This window comes from Cynara cardunculus, assembly GCF_001531365.2.
Source record: "Cynara cardunculus var. scolymus isolate 2C chromosome LG 9, CcrdV1, whole genome shotgun sequence".
NCBI classification, from domain to species: domain Eukaryota; kingdom Viridiplantae; phylum Streptophyta; class Magnoliopsida; order Asterales; family Asteraceae; genus Cynara; species Cynara cardunculus.
The window spans coordinates 15787925-15811180 of NC_037536.1; the positions used below are offsets into that span (position 1 = coordinate 15787925).

Consider the following 23256-nt stretch of genomic DNA (forward strand, 5'->3'; position numbering starts at 1 on the left):
TTACACAAAAAATAAAGAATTTCATATAGTTAATTTGATACTAATATCGATATATTTTTGTCAAATTTTTATGATATCTTCAAACATATATTTTATTTGAAAATAAAAACACAATCGCTTTCTCAAAATCACATAAAACCATATTATAACATCGATTGAGATAAAGAATAAAATGAAATATTAAAATCACGATGTATCTCGCTGCATTGCGCGAGCACGCTTCTAGTATTATTAATGAACGGTTTTAAATATATTATGATATATTAAAACTTATTAACTTTTATACATGTCTTTTTAGACATTGTACCTTTTTCAACTAGTTTTTGTCAAATATTTTTAGTTTATTAGTTATCAGTTAATTTACCAAACATAGCTTTAGATGCTCTCGATGATGGGATTGGCATATCAGTATATATAAAATATAAACGAAACAGTTGAAAAAATGACCGCTTTCAGAAGGACTTTTTTATGGCACGTGAGAACCATCGTCACCATTAGGTAATCGTTTATTAGGTAATAGTCACCACCTCTATTTACTTTATCAGGTAAAATTCTCAAATCAAAATAGATAACGCTTACCAGATAAAAGTATTCTCACTCACTTACTGCATAAGATTATTGGTCCTTGTTATACCTCATATTCAGTAAAATTCTTAGTCACTGTCATGTCCACCTGCTAAGGTAAATGACACTTGATAAGCGCTTATTATATAAGCATTTTGTAAATGGTCCATGAGTCTCTGTTATTCGCTTAAACTATAAAATTTCACATATATTTGTTTAAATGCAACGTAAAACGCATAACGTGTATAAGATGTGTTAAGCAACCTTCCCGCAAAAGTTGCCCAAAAAAGTGATAAAATGTATAACAACTGAAAAACAATATAAGTGATTCAATTGAACGAACTAGAAAAGGTATGAATGATCCCTCCGTCACCCCAGAATCAAGGGGGCGATCTTGTAGAATAAATGCAAATAAAAAGCATCTTTTACTCAATAGCGAAGAGCCTTTTTTTCATGCTTTTCTCCGAGATCTGGAGAAAGCTGAAATCAATAGGATTTCCAATACGAATAACCTCTGAGTTTTTTCAGATTCGGCGAACATGGATGATATTTGTTGAATATTTATAAAAAACGAAACTTAATGACATGATAGTAAAAGTGTGTATTCCGTTATCTGGCAAACTTCTGTCAGTTATGTGGAACTAAGGAGGTGTGGAGTGCACACTTACAAATGTTGCCCCTATCACCTTGGATAGTCATGAATGTGGGGGTCAAATGGGTTGCACCCTGCCTTGCGGGGTCCTAGGGGCTGCGCCCTTGGCAAAGTTCCAAGGGGCTAATCCCCTTGGCGGTTTTTCGGATCTAAGTTCTAAAAGACCTAGAAAATTTTCAAGTATTGTGTATTTTTCAACCATTGATAAGCCATAGCTGAAGGTATTATTTTACCTGTCGTTGAAGAGCCTCAATTGTTGTTGAAAGGCCATCGTTAAAGATGTATTTTTCAGAACCTACGATTTGGTTGTAACTAATTTTTGACCTTAAAACCAAAAATTATCTCAATACGAAATTCGTGAACCCAATACAAACAAGGGGCGAATTGTTATGGTCAGAAAGTGATTTATGACACGATTCTTGAGTCTTATTCGATCTGTAAATCATTCCTTATACACAGTCCGTAACAATTCCAACCTAAATATAAGGTTTTTAGGATCATATTCAAAATTCATTATTTGTAAAATTAAAATACTTAACAAAAAATACTTATAATTCAACCCAACTCGTTCTCACTCAGTTTTAACTTTTTATCTTCCATCATACTGTTACTTAGTGCTGTAAACGAACGCGAACGAACGCGAACGGAGGCTTGTTCATGTTCGTTCGTTTAACTTAACCGAACAAACGAACGAACACGAATGGTAAACGAACGAAAATCTTTGTGTTCGTGTTCGTTTGTTTAGAAATCAGGTGTGTTCGTGTTCGTTTATGTTCGTTCGTTAACATGCTAAACGAATGTAAACGAACGAACATAAACGAACGGGTTAAACGAACATAAACGAACGGGTTGAACGAGCATAAATAAATATTATTTGAATTCAAAGTAAATAAATAAAAGATTATATATTAAATTTAATATATAAACAAACATAAACGAACGAATATAAACGAACGGTAAATGAACGAACTTTCACGAACATAAATGAACGAACGATACTCTTGTTCATGTTCGTTCGTTTAACTAAACGAACCAAAAAAATTGTTCATGTTCGTTCATTTATTAAATAAACGAACATAAACGAACTTCCCGCCGAACGGTTCACGAACGGTTCACTGAACGTTCGGTTCGTTTACAGCCCTACTGTTAGTTGATAATTTTGAGGGAGGGAAAGAAAAATAGCACACGGGGTCATTTCTAAGAAAGGACGGGTTGGGTGCACGCGCAGGGCCCAGTTTTTTTTACTATATAATAGTATTTTAAAATTTTAGGAAATAAAAGAGATAAATTTATTTTGTATCTAATAGGAAGGGGTTAACATTTCTATGTAAAGATGATATGATGGATATTATTAATTTAAAAATAACTACTGATTAATTTTGCATCTAGAAATACTCGAAAAACGATTTTAAATGAATTATTAGTATTTCTTTAATTCAATGTTATTTCTGATGATAAAAACAATATATTGAAGATTTGTACACGTCAAAACCCCTTTTTACATATTATATTATATAGCGGGTTGGATATTCAGGTTAATAAAAAAATGTCAAAAATAGGTCTAATAACACACAAAAATCGAAACAATACAAAAAAAAATTGTTTTGAGAAAAAAATATGAAAAGGGGGTTATAGGTCAAAATTTGCAAGTATTACAAAGACGAGGGGCCTTTAGTGTAAAAAAGTAAAAATAAAGAGTAACTATTGGAAAAAACTTAAGCTCTCAAATGGCGTCGCCCGGGTTCGAACCGGAGACCTTCAGTGTGTTAGACTGACGTGATAACCAACTACACCACGACACCATTGTGGTTTACATTTTAAATGATTTTTAAAAATATCCACTTTAATTTAAAAATCTTTTAAAAAATGGATACAAACGAAAAATAATTTTCACATTTAATATTAAATAAAAAAATATATAAGAACTGATATTACTTTTTTGTCCTCCGTCTCAAATAACTTTACGGTTTTCATAATGAACACGATATACGATTTTAGATAGGGGTGAATTGGTAATTTACGAGTTTTTTTTTAATGTCGTGTAGTGATTAATAATAATTGGTACTTAAAATCTTATACTATCTACCAACCGATTCTATTTGGTACCAATTTTTTTATTGGTACATGTGGTGTTAGTTTTATACCAACTTCAAATTACATATATGAAAATTTGTGTTTAAATTTTGAGTGATATTTTGTGTTTTTATGTAATATCAGTTATGTTTAAGGGTTTTTAATTACGAGGAGTGAGAGTTGTATGTTTGAACAAAATAGTTAAAGATACAAAGTTTAATATTAATACATAAAAAATTCAAAAGCTAATAAATAATTGTATAAGTCGGTATCACAGTATTACTGTGGTATGTGATTTCTAATACTGTGTATAACCAAGTTTGTATATTTGATATGGTATTACTAAACGATTGTTATTGATACCATTTTAATTGTTACCCAAAATAAAAATCAAATTAATTTTTTTTTTCATACAATTTACGGTATTTTAAAACAAATGTATGTGTGTTGGTTTCTTTTACGCAAAGAAAAGGTTCAATTTAGAAGCAAAACGGAGCAACAAAAAGCCCTTTGTTAGGAGAAAAGGGGCACAGAAAGCACACACAGACCAAAAGCCAGCGACCATCCATGGCAGCAACTTCTCAGCTCACTAGAAGCTTTACATCCGTTTCTCTATCTCCTGTCACTCTCTCCCATTTGCCTAACTCTTCTGCTTCTTCTTCTTCCTTTTCATTCATCAGCAACAACTTTTGTTCCCACAAACCCTCATCGAGACGAATCTTAACAATCAGAAAAAATGGTGTTTTCAAGATCCATGCCATGACTGCTTCGTTTGGATCTCGATTGGAGGAGACCGTGAAGAAGACTGTTACGGATAATCCAGTTGTTGTCTATTCCAAAACTTGGTGTTCGTAAGTCGTTTTTAGGTTTTTTCTTTCTTTTTGAAATTTGAGTTGGATTTGATTCGGCTTGTTTTAATTGGGTTTTTTTTTTGTTTCGAAATCGTGAAGGTATTCTTCTGAGGTGAAATCGTTGTTCAATCGACTTGGTGTGCAGCCACACGTTATTGAATTGGACCAAATGGGTAAGCGTTCTTCGTTACAGTTTTGTGATAGAAATTGGGGATTTTATGTTTGAGATGCATCAAAGCTAAAATTTCTGAATCATAACATAGATTGAATTGTGGCGTAGTGGTCGAGTTCCTGGGTACATGACAATTGTGGCTACTGAAGTCAAAATTTGTGGGGATTAATCCAGACACCCTTCTAAAGAAACCTTCCCTACAAAAGCACTTTTGGGTTTCACATATTCTCACATGGTATCAGAGCTGGTGGAAGCACATACACTCTTTTGCAATATGTACTCGTGTAGCCCCTTGGCCTTCTAACCACCTCTCAACATCGGTTAGCCCATCTGGCATCCTTTGTAGGGAGCTTGTTAAAGCCACATATAAGCTAGACTTGGACCATTTATTATTTATATACGGTGGATCCTTCTTTCTCTTTCTCAACCCCTCTTTTGGAGGTCTATATGCTTTTGCTATTCATCATTTCCTTTTGTGGGTCTCACCTCGGGGTAGAGCACATGTCTGCATACATCTGACCCCCGACCTACTTTCAAGGGTGATATATCAAATTTGTTTGGTTTGCTACTTATAATATGTTGAAAGAACAAAGACGCGATGGTGAGTCCTTTATTTATACTTGAAGTCAGGCAAAGTAAAGATGAACCCACGTAGCCGTAGCCGTTTCCCATCTATTCGGTTGTCTTATTACAGATTCGTTTATACGTGCCTATTGTTATGATGCCTACATAACCGCAGTTTAAGATACCAAATCTCTTTTTCTGGAAAGAACTAAACAAACATTTTTCCGGGAAATTTACAGAAATAGCCAATCTCCCAAGCTCTTTTCACTTTATAGCCATTTTCAGACCTCAATTTAGTTTTTAGCCAATCCTTACGCAGAATTCCACTTTCTGCGTAAGGATTCCACCTTTCTTATGCTGAAAACCGATCTTTACGCATATGTGTAAGTCTTCTGCGCAAGGATTGGCGACAAAGTGAAATGAGGTCTGAAAATGGCTAAAAAGTGAAACCCCTTTGGCAGATTGGCCATTTCTGTAAATTTCCCCATTCTTCTATACCTCTGAAGGGTGCTGAATTGCGATTATTATGCTACAGTTAAAACTGTAACGCGATGTATTATACATATTTTCAGTTGGCACTTCATTCTTGAGTTAAAGATGTTATCGCGAATAAAATGTTAGTTTAGCACTTCAATTTGGAAATAGTGAAGATGGTCTTATTTTCTTTCAGGTGCCCAAGGCCCGCAGCTACAGAAGGTCCTTGAACGGCTTACTGGCCAGCATACGGTTCCAAATGTTTTTATCGGTATGCATTAAGAATGTCATATTAATGCTCAATAGTTCCATTGGTTTTCATGCGGCTATGTTTGGCAAACTAGCTGTAAGCCAGATGACAATGTAAAATGACCTAAAGGGACATCTTAAAAAGATTAATTGGAAAAATATAAGGGGAATAATTGGGAAAAAATAGAAAAAGGTCCTTGGAGCTTATTGAAGTAGCGTTTCAAAAAGTTAGTTATGGCTAACCAAACGAGTCTTTTTCAATAAGTTCCAAAAATAAGGTAGCTTATGGTTGCCGAACATGGCCTAAGCATATGCCGGCCTCTTGAAGTGAACCAACCTCCATCATAGGCATTTACCATACCAATTTCTAATAGCGAGCAACCACTGTGCATGTTGTAGAACAGTGCAAAAGTCTTTTCATTTACGGCGAACAGATCATCCGTTCAAGATTTTTGTGACTGTTGGCCGTCAACTCCCTTTTTCAATATCAACCATATTCAAGAAGTTTTGAATCGAAATTCGGAAATAAAAACCAGTTTATAGCAACATTTGTTATATTATATTCGCTTTAATTTCTGACTTGGTCATTTTCTATGATTTCTTCGTCAACAGGGGGCAAACACATCGGCGGTTGTTCTGGTACCTTCTTTACCCATTCCTTTTTACTACTTCGGTTATTATCGATTCCATTTTTTTCACTCTTTTGAGATCTTTAGACCTGGTTGTGTGTGGGGGTTCGGTCCACGACCTAGTTAGCTCCAAAGGACGCTCGTGTCTTTGCTTATAATCGCATGTGATGGAAAATATAGTATCATATGATACGGGTGTTATTGTGTTTTTGTAAAATGTTGTGTTTGAACCCACCCCTAACTATTTTTATTCAAGTATGCAACTGTAAAAAGATACAAAGAAGCATGTTATTTGTTTTGCGAATAATTTGATTATATAACGTCTTTTTGTGGTCTGGTGCAGAAACCGTTAAGTTACATAGGAAAGGGGAACTCGAGGCTTTGTTGACCGATGCAAAAAATACATAAACCTCGACGAAATGTTCTTTTTCGAGTCGACATGTTTTCATCTTTATATAGAACATGACATTGCTTGTATTAATAAGAGAGATCCATTTCATCATCTACAAACTCTAAATGCACAATGATTTGTGATCTAGGGTTTTAATTCAAAAACCATCCTCAATTCTGTTTTCCATTTTGTCACCTCATAAAATCCTATGATCTTGATTTTGATCAACTTAGGGCTTTTTGCTAAATACTTATCGGGTAAGTGCTTATTGGGTATCACTTGCTTTACTGAATGAGTATGGCAAGAAGGGAGATTCTTACACGATAAGAGGCATAGTAAGGATCGAGAATCTCACTTGGTAAGTGTGGAAAAAATCTAGATCTAAATCTATATAGATACAAGGAATGTTCTTGCATAATAGTTACTGAAATTCGAAGAGGCGTATGCCTCGAGGCAAGGCGGTCCAAAAACGCGTAAGAGGCGATGCTTCTCAAGCCTTCAATGAGAAATATGTCTTGGTTGCGTTTGAGGCGTTTGAGGCGTCGAAAGCGGTTGTGAGTCGGTCAATTTATATATATCGAGAATTAGAAAACCAATTGTTTATCAAATGTCACAAATAATGAAATGTAAATTCATGATGAATGATGTCTATGAATATTTTAGGTTATTCATTATGAATAATTCATTAAATATCCAGATTCTGATTGCCATTTAAACATATTCCATGCATTTATGTACTATAAGTTTCACTCATGTATTTATATTTCATCTCTTTTAAAAAAAAATTATGGATTTATGTGGTTTTAAGAAAATGATATGGTATTCTATAACGTTTTCATTTTTATCCGTATTATATTATATCAGCAAGACTTAAAAGCTTGTCTTGTATTTGAATATGTCATCAGTTGGTTATAAATTAGTTTTATAAAAATTAAACATATTAATAAGTTGTATGTATGTATGTTTTTTTTATTAACCTGAAAATCCAACCTGCTATGCGAGCCGACTAATCCTAGGGCGACTACCTGCTTTGCAGATAGCCTAGAGTCATCGCATTTGAACATCTATGGCCACAAGAGGATTTTTATTCCTACTTGGATTTGAACCTGATACTTTTGACCTTTGGAGCTAAGTTCAACCCAATCAGGCACCACCCTTGTGGTTTATGTATGTATGTTGTATAATATAGTGAAAGTATTGTATGAATATATTCACGATTGAAATTTTGAAACGGGGGCTAAAAAATTTGAAAAAAAATTGTATCAATATAAATGTCAAATTAAAGAGAATAAAATACCATCTTTCAATATAATTTGTTTTATCATAAAACAAATTATGTTTAAGTTAATCTAGAGCTTCTTTTTAAATTAAAATAAATATGTGAACTTGTAGAAACTTGATCAGTTGATATGAACTATCCTTTTACCCTTTTCATCAGAACTTCTATTTTTATCGGAATCCAACCCTATATATAGGATGACGAAAGATTGTGTGAGAAAGAAAGTTAATGTAAGAATCATACGAAGTGATCTGGACCCTTAATCACTATTATTCTCAAACTCACTCATGAATCGCACTTGATACGTGGATTGATCCGGTACATCTTGGTGCATCTCATTCTAATGTGCATCCAAGGATGAAAATCTCTTTTTATGCTTCTTACCTTAACTTTCTTTCTCATCATAACTCAATCTTATGATATATATATATATATATATATATAGGGCCTAATCAAATGATAACTGATTAGTTTGTGGTAACTGAGAGGTCCAATCTCAACAACAAATCAACGGATAAATTAGAAAATTAATAATTATGGTAGTTTGAGTTAAAATTATAATTAGAGGGCATATTAGGTATTTTTTTAAAACTTCTCTCTCCTCTCTCCTCTCTCCAATCTCCGGCCTCTGGTGAAATCGGTATCACAGTATATCACAATGGGTATCACATTGTGTATTACAATAGGTATCGCATTGTGTATCTTTGTTTTTAAGGTTTGAGTTTGTATCATAGTTGGTATCACAATGGTATCACAGTATATCACAATGAGTATCACATTGTGTATCTTTGTGATTACTTGATACCTGCCGGATTAATGTTCACCGGAGGCCGAAGATTGGAGGTCGAAGAGATGAGAGATGAGAGAGGAGTTTTTTTTTAAAATACCTAAAATGCCCTCTAATTATAATTTTAATTCAAACTACCATAATTATTAATTTTCTAATTTATCCGTTGATTTGTGGTTGAGATTGGATCTCACAATTACCACAAACTAATCAGTTCTCTCTTGAATTGACCCATATATATATATATATATATATATATATATAATTAACAGGGAGTTTTAAATACACCCTCTAATTAGTATAAACCATACAAATTAATCTCAACTGTCTATCTAGTATAATTAATATATGAATTTATAAATATTTCGATTGTTTTCTGATTTAAAACGTTAATCATAATAAATGAACTATAATCATCCTTCATAATGTTCGGATAATAATAAATACTCTTATAATTTACATAAATATCTCATTTAATTGGTTCTATGCAGGGATGACAACAGAGCAAGTATTGACCGCGTAATGCATCTCCCATCCCCAACTCCGACCCATGTTTAATCCCTAGTCCCTGATCCCGCCTAATTAATTCCCGACGGATTTGAGGAACCTATCGGCTACCCGTTTTGTAAAAAATGATCTAATTAAACTATAAATTATGATGAATCATCACTATATTAATTATCAATATTGAAAATTAAAATATATTTGTTATTTAATAATAAATATATACATATATTCATTTATACACACTACATACATATATTAAATAAAATAAAAAAAATTAATCGGGGTTGTATTAAGGAAAGTATTGCCATCCCGACCCGTCCCAACCCTGCTTGAAGTATAAAAATAAATCTCAACCACAAGCGTGGTGTCTGATTGGTTTGAACTTGGCTTCAAAGGTCAAAAGTGTCAGGAGGTCTGAGGTTCAAATCCAAGGAGAAACAAAAATTCTTTTGTGGCCACAGAGGTTCAAATGCGATGACTCTGAGCTATCTGCAAAGCAGGTGGTTGCCCTGAGAGTCAACTAACCTCGTAAAACAGGTTGGATATCCAGGTTAATTAAAAAAAAAAAAAATTCCCGCCCCGTTACGGATTCTGGCCCCAACGGGTAAAATTTTATCTTTTTTTTTTCATATGATTTGACTAATTTTGTATTTAAAACTCGAAAGCAAGGTATACCTCATATATGGAAGGCTACACGTGGCTCCATATCAATCATCAAAAAGGAAAAAGCAAAAAAAAACAAATAATAAATGAAAATGAAAAATCAAAACAAACCAATAGGCATGGTGGTAGCAGCATAACTGTAGAAACCACCACTTGCTGGTTTCTCCGGCGACTGGTTGACTGACCTGACGCCATGTCTACGGTGGCGCAACTCGCTGTCGTTACTGGAACTTGCTGTAATTTTCATCGAACTTCTAAATGCTTGGGTTTTTCCTTCCACAATTTGACCTCCGTTGTCGCCACCACCCGCATCCGTACTGCTACAATCAGGAACAGAGCTAAAGCTCCTTTATCTGTCACTTGCTCAGCAGCTAAGCCGTCGTCCTCCACCGAAATCAGGTAATTATCTGTTTGACACACAGAGACACTTTTATGATGAGAGATGATTCGTTTTCGATCGAATTTCACCGTGAGGCTTCCTTTTGTGTTCGATTTTAAGGCTGTTCAGTTGTTACAATGCAGATTCACTTATTATAACTTGTGAATTGTGATTATTGAGTTGTTCGAATTTCAATTCTATCTCAGTTCATTTGTCGTGTCGTGGTACAATTTGTTTACAGTTGCACATTTTAGATAGTATGTAGCTATGATTTAGGCCTTTTCTTTAATATCGTGTGAAGAGGTTAGAGGAGAGACCGAGTATGATCTTACATATAAATGGATTGGAAACTTCCACTGCGCAAATGAATCAGGGTCATGATTCAACTTTGCTTATTGAAAGTAAATTAATCTTTTTTGAAGTTTGAATTTAAGCTCAGTAGCTCATCATTTAAGCAGACTTTTCTCACATTCAGATCGTAAGGAGGCATGTGCTATTGCACCCAAGTATGTAATTAGAGATTAGTACTTCATACTTGGAATTATTGGTGAGACTAGACTGATTGAAACTCTTTTACTGCACTTATTACTTTGTGTATTAAAATTTTGTTGATTGTGGAAGAACTTGGGAATCACAATATCACATGAACATTGCTCCAGCAACTTCAAAATTTCCCTTTCTGTATTCTGCAACTGTATTGAGATGTTTTATTTTTTTTTAACTTTTGGAGTCTGGACAAAGAAGAAGGAATATCGATTTAGACCTAGAGGCAATAGGAATTATATACGGCAAATAAACTCATATACACTCCCCACCTTTGGTGAGGTTTGAACCTTTGACCTCTAGGAAGTAGGGCTGTAAACGAACCGAACGAACACGAACGGAGGCTTGTTCATGTTCGTTTGTTTAACTTAACCGAACAAACGAACGAACACGAACGGTAAACGAACGAACACGAACGGTAAACGAACGAAAATCTTTGTGTTCATGTTCGTTCGTTTAGAAATCAGGTGTGTTCGTGTTCGTTTATGTTCATTCGTTAACATGCTAAACGAACGTAAATGAACAAACATAAATGAACGGACTAAACGAACATAAATAAATATTATTTGAATTTAAAGTAAATAAACAAATAATTATATATTAAATTTAGTATAAACGAACATAAACGAACAAATATAAACGAACGGTAACCAAACGAGCGTTCACGAACATAAATGAACGGGACTCTTGTTAATGTTCGTTCGTTTAACCAAACGAAAAAAAAAATTGTTCATGTTCGTTCATTTATTATTTATTAAATAAACGAACATAAACGAACTTTCCGCTGAACGTTCGGTTCGTTTACAGCCTTACTAGGAAGGTTGGATTACCGCAGTCCGCATACCACTAGGCCAAAGGCCCTTTGGTTTTCCCTTCTACAAGTTTGTTAAGTAAAATAAACCCCTCAACATTGTTAAATCCTCCCTGCACTTTTTTAACACATTAAATTCTGAAGTTTTTGTGAAGATACCTTTTATTACAATCAAGTTCTTAGTTTGTTTGCTCTTCAGTTCTACAGCCAGGATTAGGAGTGAAGTTCTTACTCCTTTCAGATCCGTCAGGATGTTCTTTTATATTGCCTTTGTTGCACAAGCTTCTCTTGGTGGACTGATAGCTACTACACAACTTATTGGTGCTCTGGCTAATCCTTCAAGAGCAGATGCAGTCACTGATATTACCAAGGGACTTGGCATAGACATAGGAGCTGCATCTCTGTTTGCATTTCTGTACTATAGAGAAAACAAAATTAAGAATGCCCAGATGGCCAGGCTCTCAAGAGAAGAGAACCTCTCAAACCTTAAACTGCGGGTAGATGAAAAGAAGATTATTACTGTTAGTGAATTTAGGGGACTTGCCCGTCTTGTGATCCTTGCTGGACCTTCATCATTCATTACAGAGGCTTTCAGACTTAGTGAGATGTTTACTGAGCAACTTATAGAAAGAGGGGTGCTTGTGGTGCCTTTCTCCACAGATGGAAATGCACCTACTTTTGAGTTTGATGAGACTGAAGACATGGAGGAGCTAACAAACAAAAGAAGAAGGCTCTGGCAGCTTGTACCTGTCCTCACGCCAGAATGGTCCGAGTAAGTCCTAAAAATATTCTTTTCTAGATCTGATGATATAAGGCACCTGCAAAACATGCTTTATTTATTGCCTTAACTAACGGTAGAAATAGTGCAAACCATATTTCAAAAGCTCATAAACTAAATGGGGAAAACAGAAGTTTTCACCCCTTTCCATTTACTTACCTTTGTATCTTAAAAAGAAAACACAACATAGAAAAAAGCAAATGAGCATACTTCTGTCTTTAGTAAGTCAAATGAAGATTTGAGGTAGAAAAAAAGCTCTTTGACTTTTCCATAATCTGCTCCGTTCTCTAGTAAAAACTAGACATGATCTCACATATTTTCCTATAAACCAGGTGGTTAGATGATCAGAAGAAACTGGCCAATGTATCACCTGAATCTCCTGTGTAAGCCATTTTCTCTTTTATCTTCTGTTTAGCCTTATGCATGCTGAAGATATGTTTTGAATATTTCATGCACCCACATAGCGGCAAGTCATTGTTTTTTTCACATTCACAATTTTAGGTTGTTTTACCTATTGAGAAATATGAACTCTGAAAACATCTTGCTTAGTAGGACAATATAACATAACTTATTTCATTTTATCATAAATAAGCCTTCACACAGAGTTTCCTTTTATGGCTAGGTGATGCCCATGAATTTCAGCTTGTTTTGAAAATTTAATGTTCAAAGACCTGCATCATGAATTTATTACTTTGCGAATTTGAAGGTATTTATCTTTACGGTTGGATGGTCGTGTTCGTGGGAGTGGTGTGGGTTATCCACCTTGGAATGCTTTTGTAGCACAATTACCTCCAGTAAAAGGAATGTGGTCTGGCCTTCTTGATGGCATGGATGGAAGAGTCCTTTGAGAATCATTTAGCCATCCAAATTTATGGAGGTTTGACTCATCTTCAACAATACCCTTAATAATCATGAAAAGATATATTATTTTTATAGATTCACTATTACTTCAATCAACAGATAATCATTTACAAACTCAATGAATCATACAAAGCTACAAACCTGTTTTCATGTGTTCTTTCACATATGAAACAACATGTGTCAAAATGCAGGTTTATATAGTGTTATTCATATGTGACACGTTCATGACTTTTTTATGTGTAGAAAAAAAAAACAAGCTGGACGTTTCACATATGAAACAACATAGTATAAACACTGCATTTTCACACGTGTTGTTTCACATATGAAACAACACATAAAAAACTGGTTGTCATGTTTATACAAATTATTGGGTTTGTAAAAGAAGACTCTACTTTGATATTGGTTATTCACAATCATCCTTTTGTATTTTCTTGTTTGTCACCCATAATACCAGTTTATTCCAATACTTGGTGGCATTTGGTTAATATTCAGAGCATTCAGGTCCATTTTTGCTCTTCTTTACTTCATTGAAACAAACAGAAGGTGATTCATCTTTCCAAGTTTCATCTCTTCATATCCAGAGTAGATTTCAAGTTTAACTCTTTGTTGATTTAGTGGTTTATTTTGCAGAACTTCAACTCTTTAGAGCAACAAGTATGAATATATTTGCGCCACATTGAAAGAGATATCGACTACTTTGACCGTGAGTCTGTGACTTGTTCAACTTTCTCAGTATGTGGTTTTTTTATAGCAGGAGACATGTAGTCTACATATGATATTTCTAAACAACTTTTCTTATATTAATACTAACTTCATCATATTAACTATTCAGATAACATTATATCATGTAATTATTGTGAATCTAATTGAATTAAAGAGTGTACATAAATGTAGTTTTGTAGAGGGAGGTTCATTTAGTAACCTTAAATATTTAAGGAGCCTTTATTATTTTAGGAACCTAAGAACCACCCTTTTTGTGAGTATTCATGATGAATATTTTATATCATGATGAATACTCACAAAAAGAGTGGTTCTTAGGTTTCTAAAATAGTAAAATATTTAAGGTTTCTGAATGAACCTGCCCCTACCCTTGTATTCAAATATCAGCAACTTTGTTGCATGACCAGATCACCCGGCTTTGGCTAAGTGGCATATGTATGATGGTATCTTATAACCGATTCAACAGCTAGCAAACCATATATTTGATCATATTTAGGCGCTCGAGAAACTGAGTAACTATTTTACAAATTCATTGGCAAAAAATGTAGCAAAAGATTGAAATTGAAGGAATTCTACAATGACAACATGAACAACAAGTTAACCTAAACTTCCTGGATCTCATCCAATGCATAGTTGTTTGTCGATACATTTGCATAATTGACTTTGTTGAACCGCACAACAACTGGATAGCGAGTCTTTGGATCCTGCACATCACATTATACTGTATGAACATCAACACCCCTACATAAATACCCTCGATGCACTCACATTGTTATTAGCTTTACCTGATCAACAGTCACAACTGATCCAACACCTTTAAACCAGTAGGACTCCTTCCGGAGAATTCTCACCTGCGTAGATAATATAAATATTATTGACAAGTTATTCTAGGCATTCCCACATGGCTAAACTACATCGATATTATGTAACTGCATGTTCTCTGTTTAGAGTCTTTCATTGGCTAGACTTGGACCTTTTCTCCTTAATATATGTTGGAACCTGCCTTCTCTCCTCAAGGGCTCTTCTGGAGTAACCTAATAGGGTTCCGCATCTACTCACATGGTATCAGAGCCAATGTCTTCCCCTCTAGGTCTTGATACTTTTGGGCAATCTATATTTGTCTGGCATCCTCTCGACACTCTAGGACAATCTAGTGTCCATCTAGCCTCCATTAGAGGGCATGTTGGAGTCTCACATCAGCTAGACTTAGACCCTTTCTCCTCAATATATATTGGAACCTCCCTTCTCTTTCAAGGGCTCTTTTAGACGGTAATCTAATAGGGTCTACATATATATTCTCACGAATATAATATTGCACATATATATAGATATAGATATTACAAATGATAAGAGTTCGAGGCCTATAGTATACTCTACGTGTTCAATTCCGTCTTTATAAATAACAAATAACATAAACTTTAGCCAGTGCACGAACGATGCATTTAATTATACTTTGTTGTGCATTTACCTTGGTTCCTCTCTTGGGTCCAATCGGTGGTGGCTTAGGTGCAGTTTCAGCAGCCAGTGGAGCGGCAGCAGTCGGTGGTGCCGCCTCATCGGCAGCTTTTACAACCAGTCTTGAACTTCTGGTATTCTTGGAAGAAAACATAAGCATGGTGCACCTAACAGTGGTTGTGTTGGAGGTCAAATTTGGTGTCACCATAAATCCAGTAGCAGCAGATGCCATACTGCAGCTTGCCATCCTCTCTCTCTCTTTCTCTGTCTCTACAAACAAAGGTATGTAAAACTAGTTTTTGAAGTTGGTTTGATGACTTGAACAATTAAATTAATTGGATTTTTAGTTAATAGGAGTAGGAGGCCGAGGGAGTATCTTTTTCTTGGGGAATACGAGTGATTGGAAGTAGTCTCAATTGCTTCAGCCAATCAGGGATTGCCACATGGACACCCATATCCTTTATTTGGATAATGTTATCCCACATCATTTTCTTTCTGGACTCGGCCCATTAGACTGTCATTTGGACTTCAGACCAACATGGGGTTTGTCTAATGTTTTTGTTTTAAGTTTTGGAATGAATCGAATGAATCATTTATAAAAATAAATTATAAGTAATTATAAAAAATAATTAAATTATTTGATTATTAAATGTTAATCAATATAACGGTGGTGTCTGATTGGTTTGAGTTTGGCTTGAGTTTGGCTTCAAAGGTAAAAAGTATCAGGAGGTCTCAGGTTCAAATCCAAGTAGAAATAAGAATCCCATTGTAGCAATGGAGATTCAAATATGGTGACTCCGGGCTATCTGCAAAGCAGATGGTCACCTTGAGATTAGTCGGCTCGCATACCGGGTTGGATATTCAGGTTAATAAAAAAAATCATGTAAAACAATATTTTAAAATAAAAATTCTCACAATATATAAAGTTTTCATTTGATTACATCTAATGATAGATTATGTTTAATAAATTGTTTTTAAATTATTTATTTAATTATCAAAAGTTAATAATATTAATAAAAAAATTAAAATAAAATAAAAACAAATATGTTGAGAGTGGGATTTGAACCCACGCCCTTTCGGACCAGAACCTTAATCTGGCGCCTTAGACCAACTCGGCCATCTCAACTTACACGTTCTGTTTTCCAGAAAGAATACTAATATCATGAAACAAAAATTTATCAGTTCTCACCCCAAACTATATCTCAATTGCAGATTCAGTCCCTCTAAGTTCAAGTTTACACTACTCTTCGTCAAACACAAGTAGGAAAAAATGGCCAACGATTTTAAACCGTGTAGTGATTGCGCTTTCACCTCGAGAAAGCATTATCAATCGAAGCTACGGAAATACATCTTGTTTCCGTTACAGTTGTAATTGTATTTTGAATACGTGCAAGTTTCTAATCGATTTGATTCAACTTTTACTAAGAAAAAGGAAGAACGAGTATTGAACTTATTTTGGTCGGAAAATTGATCATCGACCTAAAAGTGATCAATCTTAATTAAACCAAAAGCCAAAGAGATTGGTTGTTTACATCTTAATAGTTCCATTAAGTGGCAGTCTCTGAACCGTTAAGAGGTGAATCTTGTTTGATAAAAAAAAATTATCACTCGAAAGGTGAGTATGAGAGGGGTGAGATGTATGCAGATTTTTCATGTACCTCAAAAGGTAGGACGATTGTTTTCGGAAAGACTCCTGACTTGTCCAAAAGTGTGAGCGAAAAATAAAAGGAACGAAGAAAACCAATGGTAGTAAATATTAAGAAGCAGAAAAGGAAGAAAAATGCAATGGGAACAGTGGAACTTGTATAAATTAAAGGAACATGTACACCCTTTCATTTGTTGTTTATACAGTTTGAGCATTTTCTCCAACTGTAAACCGCACCGCATATACTTGAAACCGCAAAAAATCGCACCATATTTATGCGATTTGTATCTCGCACAATTTACGTCTACAATCCAATAACTGTAAGATTAGAACTTCATTATAAAATCAACGATAACATGACCGTATTCTAAACAAATGAAAAGTTTAAATACATTTGACACACTAATACGTATTACATAATAAAAAATAGTCTAAGAAATAAAAAAATTAACTTCAAAGTAAAAGCATTGCATAAATTAGCCCAATTATTCTATATATGTTATACATACATACATACAGGGGCTTAATCAAATGAGAACTGTTTTATTTGTGGTAACCGTGAGATCCAATCTCAACCACTTAATATATTAATTATTCTTTTTAAATTAATGTAAAAGGATATGCTAGTAAATTACTAAATTTAGATTAAATATTTATTTATTAATTTCATACGTTTCAAACTTCCAATTAATTTTGATTTTACATTCCTAAATTACCACATGAAATTACAAACTTTTCTACCACAATATAACACAACATCTTGTGTTACCTAATACGCTATTGGTATTGTAACACCTTGTCCCACATCAGTAACTATTGGAATTTGTAGCCCCTTATGACTTATGAGTTCTTGGTTGTAGGCTACCAAATAATTCTCACCATGGGTTTAGTGGTTTGGACTTTGGAGGTTGTCTTGTATGGTTTGCTACTATGTGATTGAGATATTACACAAAGTGTAGTTGAATGCTCATTGACTGGATTATTTTTTTGTGTTTATGCAGCAACTTCACATCTCTGTTGAAACCACAATCTTTTGGGTAGCACATGAAGCCACAATCTTTTTTACCACAATGTAACACAACATGTTTAACCAAAGCCTACAAATTGTTTTCCACCTCTTTTCGCACAACCAACATGATCTTTTGTGTTTTTTGTTTTGATTTGATGAAATGTAATTTTAGAAGATTAACGGATTTCTAGGGTGCTCAAAATAGTCTCATTAAACTAAATTTTTTTTGACTCTTTTGCCCTTATTTACATACTCACATTAAATATTGGAGAGTTATTTTTGGAATTTCAGTAATTAAATTTTCTTTTATTTTCAACTATTGATTATTAATTTGTGTGCTTAAGATTAGATCACACAGTTAACACAAACAACTCAGTTCTTCCTTGAATGAGTCCCCATACATATATATATATATATATATATATATGTGTGTGTGTGTGTGTGTGTGTGTGTGTGTGTGATGTGCAGTGCGGTACGGTTTGAACTGTGGTTTGCTAATTCAAAACCGTAAACTGCAATACATAGTACGGTTTGGTAAAAGTACAAACCGTAAACTGCAATACATAGTACGGTTTGATAAAAATGCAAACCGCAAACTGCAACTCAAAATTTCTAAATCGCACTTTGTGATGCAATATAAACGATTTTATACAGTTTAGATGAACACCCATATTTCTATTTGTCAGTTGTATGACCCTCCCTCTATCCTACACTCAACCTATCTAATTAACTCCCTTCTTCCTATCCACTATAGCTATAGATCCCACCCTAAAACTATGAACTACAAATCGTTACCCCAAAGCAATTAATTACATAAAAAAATAACCTGAAATAACCCCTTAACTATTGCTTATGATAAATTGCATGAAAAAATAACGTACCTTAACTTGTACTTTTAAAACTTCCATTTTGATACATAAGATATAAAGTTTTAAACATTTAAGTACCCGAGTAACCGATTTAGGTACCAAAAGGTTTAAACCTCTATCTCAATGGAGAATCACCAACATAGACTAGCCTGAAATAACCCCTCAACCAGTAGTAGCGGAACACATGCCTTTTAACTGAGGTGGTCGTACTTAAAGAGAAGTGAAAAGAATAAATATTTAACATAGTGGACTAAGTTTTACCTATCTAAAAGATTAAAAAAAATTGTAGGGGCCCTGGCCCTGTCCCCCAGACGCCCCTATAGGCCTCCGCCCCTGCCCTTTAACGGTCCTTTGCGAAAACCTGCTAAAAAAGGTTTAAACTGGTCTTCATTCCATATCAGCCGAATTATTATTCTTGGTGATTTTATGCTTCATCTGTCGTCGTGATTTATCGGTAACTGAAAAAAATAACAGATAAAAAGGATCTTAAATATCTTAATTTAGAAATAAAATATAAATACCAATATACCATAAATGGGCATTTGCATGATAATAATGATTAATTAATATCACATTTAATAATTATTTTTATTAATTGACTTTAAATACCATGCATGACTTTTATTGCCAATAAAAACACATTTGTCAAAGGGAATACAATAATGGATTTTTAATGCTACTGCTTCACAACTTCAACCAGTTTATTTGAGTTGAATATTGACTCAAATAAATTTTAGTGGTTGAATGTGTGCATTTTTTGTGTTAAAATCAACAAATTTAATATGAAATACGAATTTAACAAGTTTAAACCTTGTGGGGTTAGATCAACTGGTAACGGAATTTGGATCTTTAGCGATTCTATCGGTTCGAGTCCTACAAAATCACTCGGGATTTTACTGGCTGTTCTCCAAGGTTGCCAAGGTTGAAATTTAGTCTGAACACCCACGATTGAAATTCAGATGTCATCGGTTCGAGGTGTGAACAAGTTAGCCCGAACATCCACAGTTGATTTTTTTTTCATAAATAAGACAAACCGGGTGATATTTAGCAGTGTACATCATGCCCCCCCTTTTGGTTTTTTGGGTTGGGGGGAATACCCCACGAAAAAGTAAGAGAAAAAGCATGAACTATTTTTTTGAACCTTAAATCTTGTATTTGTAACCAGAAGGGTGGTGTCTGATTGATTTGAGTTTGGTTCCAATAGTCAAAAGTACCTGGAGGTCTCGGGTTCAAATCCAATGAGGAATAAAAATTTCCTTGTGGCCACGGAGGTTCAAATGCAGTGACTCCGGGCTATCTGCAAAACAGGTAGTCGTCCTGGGATTAATCGGCTCGCATAACGGGTTGGATATCCAGGTTAATAAAAAAAATATTGTATTTGTTGTAATACATTTTCGTTGTTCCACCCAACCCAAATCTTTTTCCAAACGACCCATTGACTGCTTTTGGTGTCGTAATTATGAGCGATTTTGGGGTTTTTCTTTAATTGTTTTTGAAAGATTCAAGTCTGATGTTTCTTTCAGAATGTTTGCTAATTCTGTTATGCTCTTCGTCACCGTTAATGACGTTTTACTAATGATTTTCCGAATAATCCAAAAGTTAAAGAACCCGAAACCGTTTCAACTAAATATTTTTTGGAATCGATCGTTCATTCGACTTTGGATTTTTTTTTTGGTATCCTTAGATATGCATCATTATGTATATTATAAAATATATTTCATGATTTATTTTATACATATTTATGTATATTGAAAATAGTTATATTATACGACTTAGGATCACTTGAGACCAGCCTGTTTTCGTGAAACTCGTGAAACCACTTTTTTGCACTTGAAACTTCATAGCAAAATGCTGTAAATGTAACTTTTACAGTGTTTTTATTGTGAATATTCGACTTTTTTTTATCTTCACAACGTTTTGCTGTAAAATTTCAATTGTAAAAAAATGGTCTCACGGATCATACGAAAATAGACGGGTCTCACATGAACTCAAACGATATCATAGTTTGGTAAATGTGATGGTAATAAGTACATGATATCTCTAAAAGAGTCATTATTATGCTATGGGACACCCATGTGAATAAAAATTCAAAAACATGTAAGGAATTCAGTTTTTACCTTCCTTTACTCATAATTTCAAAGGACATGGTACCTTCTATGATAAAAGATACTTTAAAGCCAAAATTTTGTCTAATTTAAGTATATACAAAGAATACTTCGATCTCATAAATACAGTCAACGATCGACATTTTAGCTGAGTACGTTCACTAACTTGTGGGTATTTGGATCCAACTGTTATATATATTTGAGTACGTTCACTAACTTGTGGGTATTTGGATCCAACTGTTATATATATTTGTGTTGATCTAAATTCTCTTAGTGATTTGATGATGATCATTTACTTAGTTAAAGCTTTAATTTATGTTTCAGTTTCAGAGATTAGTTTACATACCCCATGCTCCAACCTGACAATGGTACATTATGGATTACAATGTCTCCAGACGTGCTCATCAACTCTCTGAGGCAACTGTTGATGTACAGTTAAAAGTCTGCAATATCTGATGGACAGAGACATGCATTCCACAACCCTTTTGACACGTGGATTTTACCTTCTAAGGTATATAAATGCATAATGTATAAATAGCTGAGAAGTTTCCTTCTCAGATATACTTCTCAACTTCTTACTACGCCTTCTTCTATCCTTCTTATTTCTATCTTACCTTCTTTTGTGCAAGAAAAGCTTTGTGATTCCATGGATTGTTTAGATCAGGAATTTTCCTTTTCTAGTTCCGCAACAACCTATAAATTCTTGTATTTGGTTCTTCCTTAATCTATAAACGAACTTTAGAAAGTGAAAAACATGTGTTTGTATTCATCTCCCCCTTATACAAGTTGTTCGCTCTTATAGACCCCTTTGGGACCAACAATTTGAATAGGGTGCAACAAAAATGCGAATGAAATATTAACGTGGCATACAACAACGACTGGTTACCACCTGATGGAATCGAGTCAGTAACCTTTTACTTTTTAAAGATGTGGGCAAACCTAATGATAGCATTGAACTAATCTTTGGGGTTTGTAATGATTGTTAATGAGTTATTGATTTTTGTGAAAAAAAATAATCTCTCAATGTTAATATTATTATAATTATTTTGATTAACCTGGATATCCAACCTGCTATGCGAGTCGACTAATCTTAGGGCGACCACCTGCTTTGCAGATAGCCCGGAGTCACCGCATTTGAACCTCCGTGGCCACGAGGGGATTTTTATTCCTTATTGGATTTGAATATGGGACCTACAGGTACTTTTGACCTTTGAAGCTAAGCTCAAACCAATGAGGCACCACCCTTGTGGTTAATCCCTCAATGTTATTAAGAATAGATCCACAGTAGAACCAAAACCAAATATGAAAGAACCCTAAAAACTTAAAGAATGTCTCTCTTAGAAAAACTCATGTATGAATACAATCCAAAAACTAAAAAGGTTGTTTGGCAGTTGTTGAATGGTTTGGTGCAAACTGATTAAGTAATCAGAATGATTAAGATGCGTTTACGATACAATACAAAATAAAATGTAATTGTTTGGTAATTATTTAGAATGAAATTAGGGTGCTAAATGGTTAAGGGAGGCCCAATATACGAAATCATTCAAAGGATTTTAGAACCATTAAGAACCAGGTTTTTTTTTTTTTGCCAAACGAGATTCAGCTCTTAACAATTTTATATTATTCAACACTTATTGAATAATCCTTCAAATTTCAATTATGCCACAAATACACCACTACCCTTGTAGAACAACAAGTTGCCAGTAGCAACCCTCCATGATTCATCTGATCTCTAACTTTCCAAAACTATCACTTTTAGTCCCTGGGAGCTTGGATTCTTTCACCTCGATCCATAAAACAACAAATAAAGATACAACAAGTTATAATGTGTCTATCAGATTGACATAATATCTGATATATTCCAACAGTTTTTATCAACGTCATTGAAAAATATGAAAATATATTAACATTTTGGTTTATTTTGTCATTAATTACTGAATATTTAAATCATTCAATAAAATACTGAATAATCTTGTAAATAAAATCAATGATATTAAAATAAAAATAAAAATAACATGTTTCTTAATATATTATTTTGATACCAACCATCCACAATTTATGCAATAATTGTTGATGGTGTACTCTATCTATATTATAATGGAAATTTGGAATGTCTTCCTTTGTTCCTCCTATTTGTTTTGCATGAATAAAACTTATTCAAACATACACATATAGGTGGAAGTTTAAACGATAATACATTCATTTTACGAAAATGTGAGAACACCC

At 34.1% G+C, this 23256-nt stretch overlaps 3 protein-coding genes and 2 non-coding genes across 6 annotated transcripts; 2 read left to right on the forward strand and 3 right to left on the reverse strand.

Annotated features, from left to right (window-relative positions):
* Positions 1-2944: 2944 nt before the first annotated feature.
* On the reverse strand, positions 2945-3018 carry TRNAV-AAC. The gene has a single exon. It is a non-coding gene; the product is annotated as a tRNA-Val (tRNA).
* A 730-nt stretch (positions 3019-3748) lies between these two features.
* Positions 3749-6805, forward strand: LOC112518035 (monothiol glutaredoxin-S10). Its single transcript, XM_025125560.1, has 5 exons — positions 3749-4140; positions 4240-4313; positions 5547-5621; positions 6212-6238; positions 6572-6805. The coding sequence occupies exons 1-5, from the start codon at positions 3857-3859 to the stop codon at positions 6634-6636; spliced, it is 525 nt and encodes a 174-aa protein (XP_024981328.1). The 5' UTR covers positions 3749-3856; the 3' UTR covers positions 6637-6805.
* Positions 6806-9987: 3182 nt separating this feature from the next.
* On the forward strand, positions 9988-14060 carry LOC112518113 (protein LOW PSII ACCUMULATION 1, chloroplastic). Of its 2 annotated transcripts, XR_003069788.1 has the most exons (6): positions 9988-10254; positions 11788-12360; positions 12699-12749; positions 13073-13243; positions 13682-13770; positions 13858-14060. XR_003069788.1 is itself a non-coding variant. In XM_025125689.1 (4 exons), the coding sequence occupies exons 1-4, from the start codon at positions 10049-10051 to the stop codon at positions 13212-13214; spliced, it is 972 nt and encodes a 323-aa protein (XP_024981457.1). In that variant the 5' UTR covers positions 9988-10048; the 3' UTR covers positions 13215-13301. The 2 variants fall into 2 exon arrangements, 1 of the variants encoding a protein (XP_024981457.1); XM_025125689.1 differs by lacking the exons at positions 13682-13770; positions 13858-14060 and having other exon boundaries at positions 13073-13301.
* Positions 14061-14414: 354 nt separating this feature from the next.
* On the reverse strand, positions 14415-15741 carry LOC112518296 (photosystem I reaction center subunit IV A, chloroplastic). Its single transcript, XM_025125945.1, has 3 exons — positions 15416-15741; positions 14733-14798; positions 14415-14651 (listed from the first exon to the last, which is right to left on the reverse strand). The coding sequence occupies exons 1-3, from the start codon at positions 15647-15649 to the stop codon at positions 14550-14552; spliced, it is 402 nt and encodes a 133-aa protein (XP_024981713.1). The 5' UTR covers positions 15650-15741; the 3' UTR covers positions 14415-14549.
* Positions 15742-16447: 706 nt separating this feature from the next.
* TRNAL-AAG lies at positions 16448-16528 on the reverse strand. The gene has a single exon. It is a non-coding gene; the product is annotated as a tRNA-Leu (tRNA).
* Between the last annotated feature and the right edge of the window lie 6728 nt (positions 16529-23256).

Bases quoted from the DNA above. Each gene is read 5' to 3' on its own strand.
- LOC112518035 (XM_025125560.1), top strand. From the start codon at position 3,857: ATGGCAGCAACTTCTCAGCTCACTAGAAGCTTTACATCCGTTTCTCTA. The intron at 4,314-5,546 runs GTAAGCGTTCTT...ATTTTCTTTCAG, and splicing joins TATTGAATTGGACCAAATGG to GTGCCCAAGGCCCGCAGCTA. The intron at 6,239-6,571 runs GTACCTTCTTTA...GGTCTGGTGCAG, and splicing joins ACACATCGGCGGTTGTTCTG to AAACCGTTAAGTTACATAGG.
- LOC112518113 (XM_025125689.1), top strand. From the start codon at position 10,049: ATGTCTACGGTGGCGCAACTCGCTGTCGTTACTGGAACTTGCTGTAAT. The intron at 10,255-11,787 runs GTAATTATCTGT...TTTGCTCTTCAG, and splicing joins TCGTCCTCCACCGAAATCAG to TTCTACAGCCAGGATTAGGA. The intron at 12,361-12,698 runs GTAAGTCCTAAA...CCTATAAACCAG, and splicing joins CTCACGCCAGAATGGTCCGA to GTGGTTAGATGATCAGAAGA.
- LOC112518296 (XM_025125945.1), bottom strand. From the start codon at position 15,649: ATGGCAAGCTGCAGTATGGCATCTGCTGCTACTGGATTTATGGTGACA. The intron at 14,799-15,415 runs GTAAATGCACAA...TTATCTACGCAG, and splicing joins GACCCAAGAGAGGAACCAAG to GTGAGAATTCTCCGGAAGGA. The intron at 14,652-14,732 runs GTAAAGCTAATA...TGTGATGTGCAG, and splicing joins CAGTTGTGACTGTTGATCAG to GATCCAAAGACTCGCTATCC.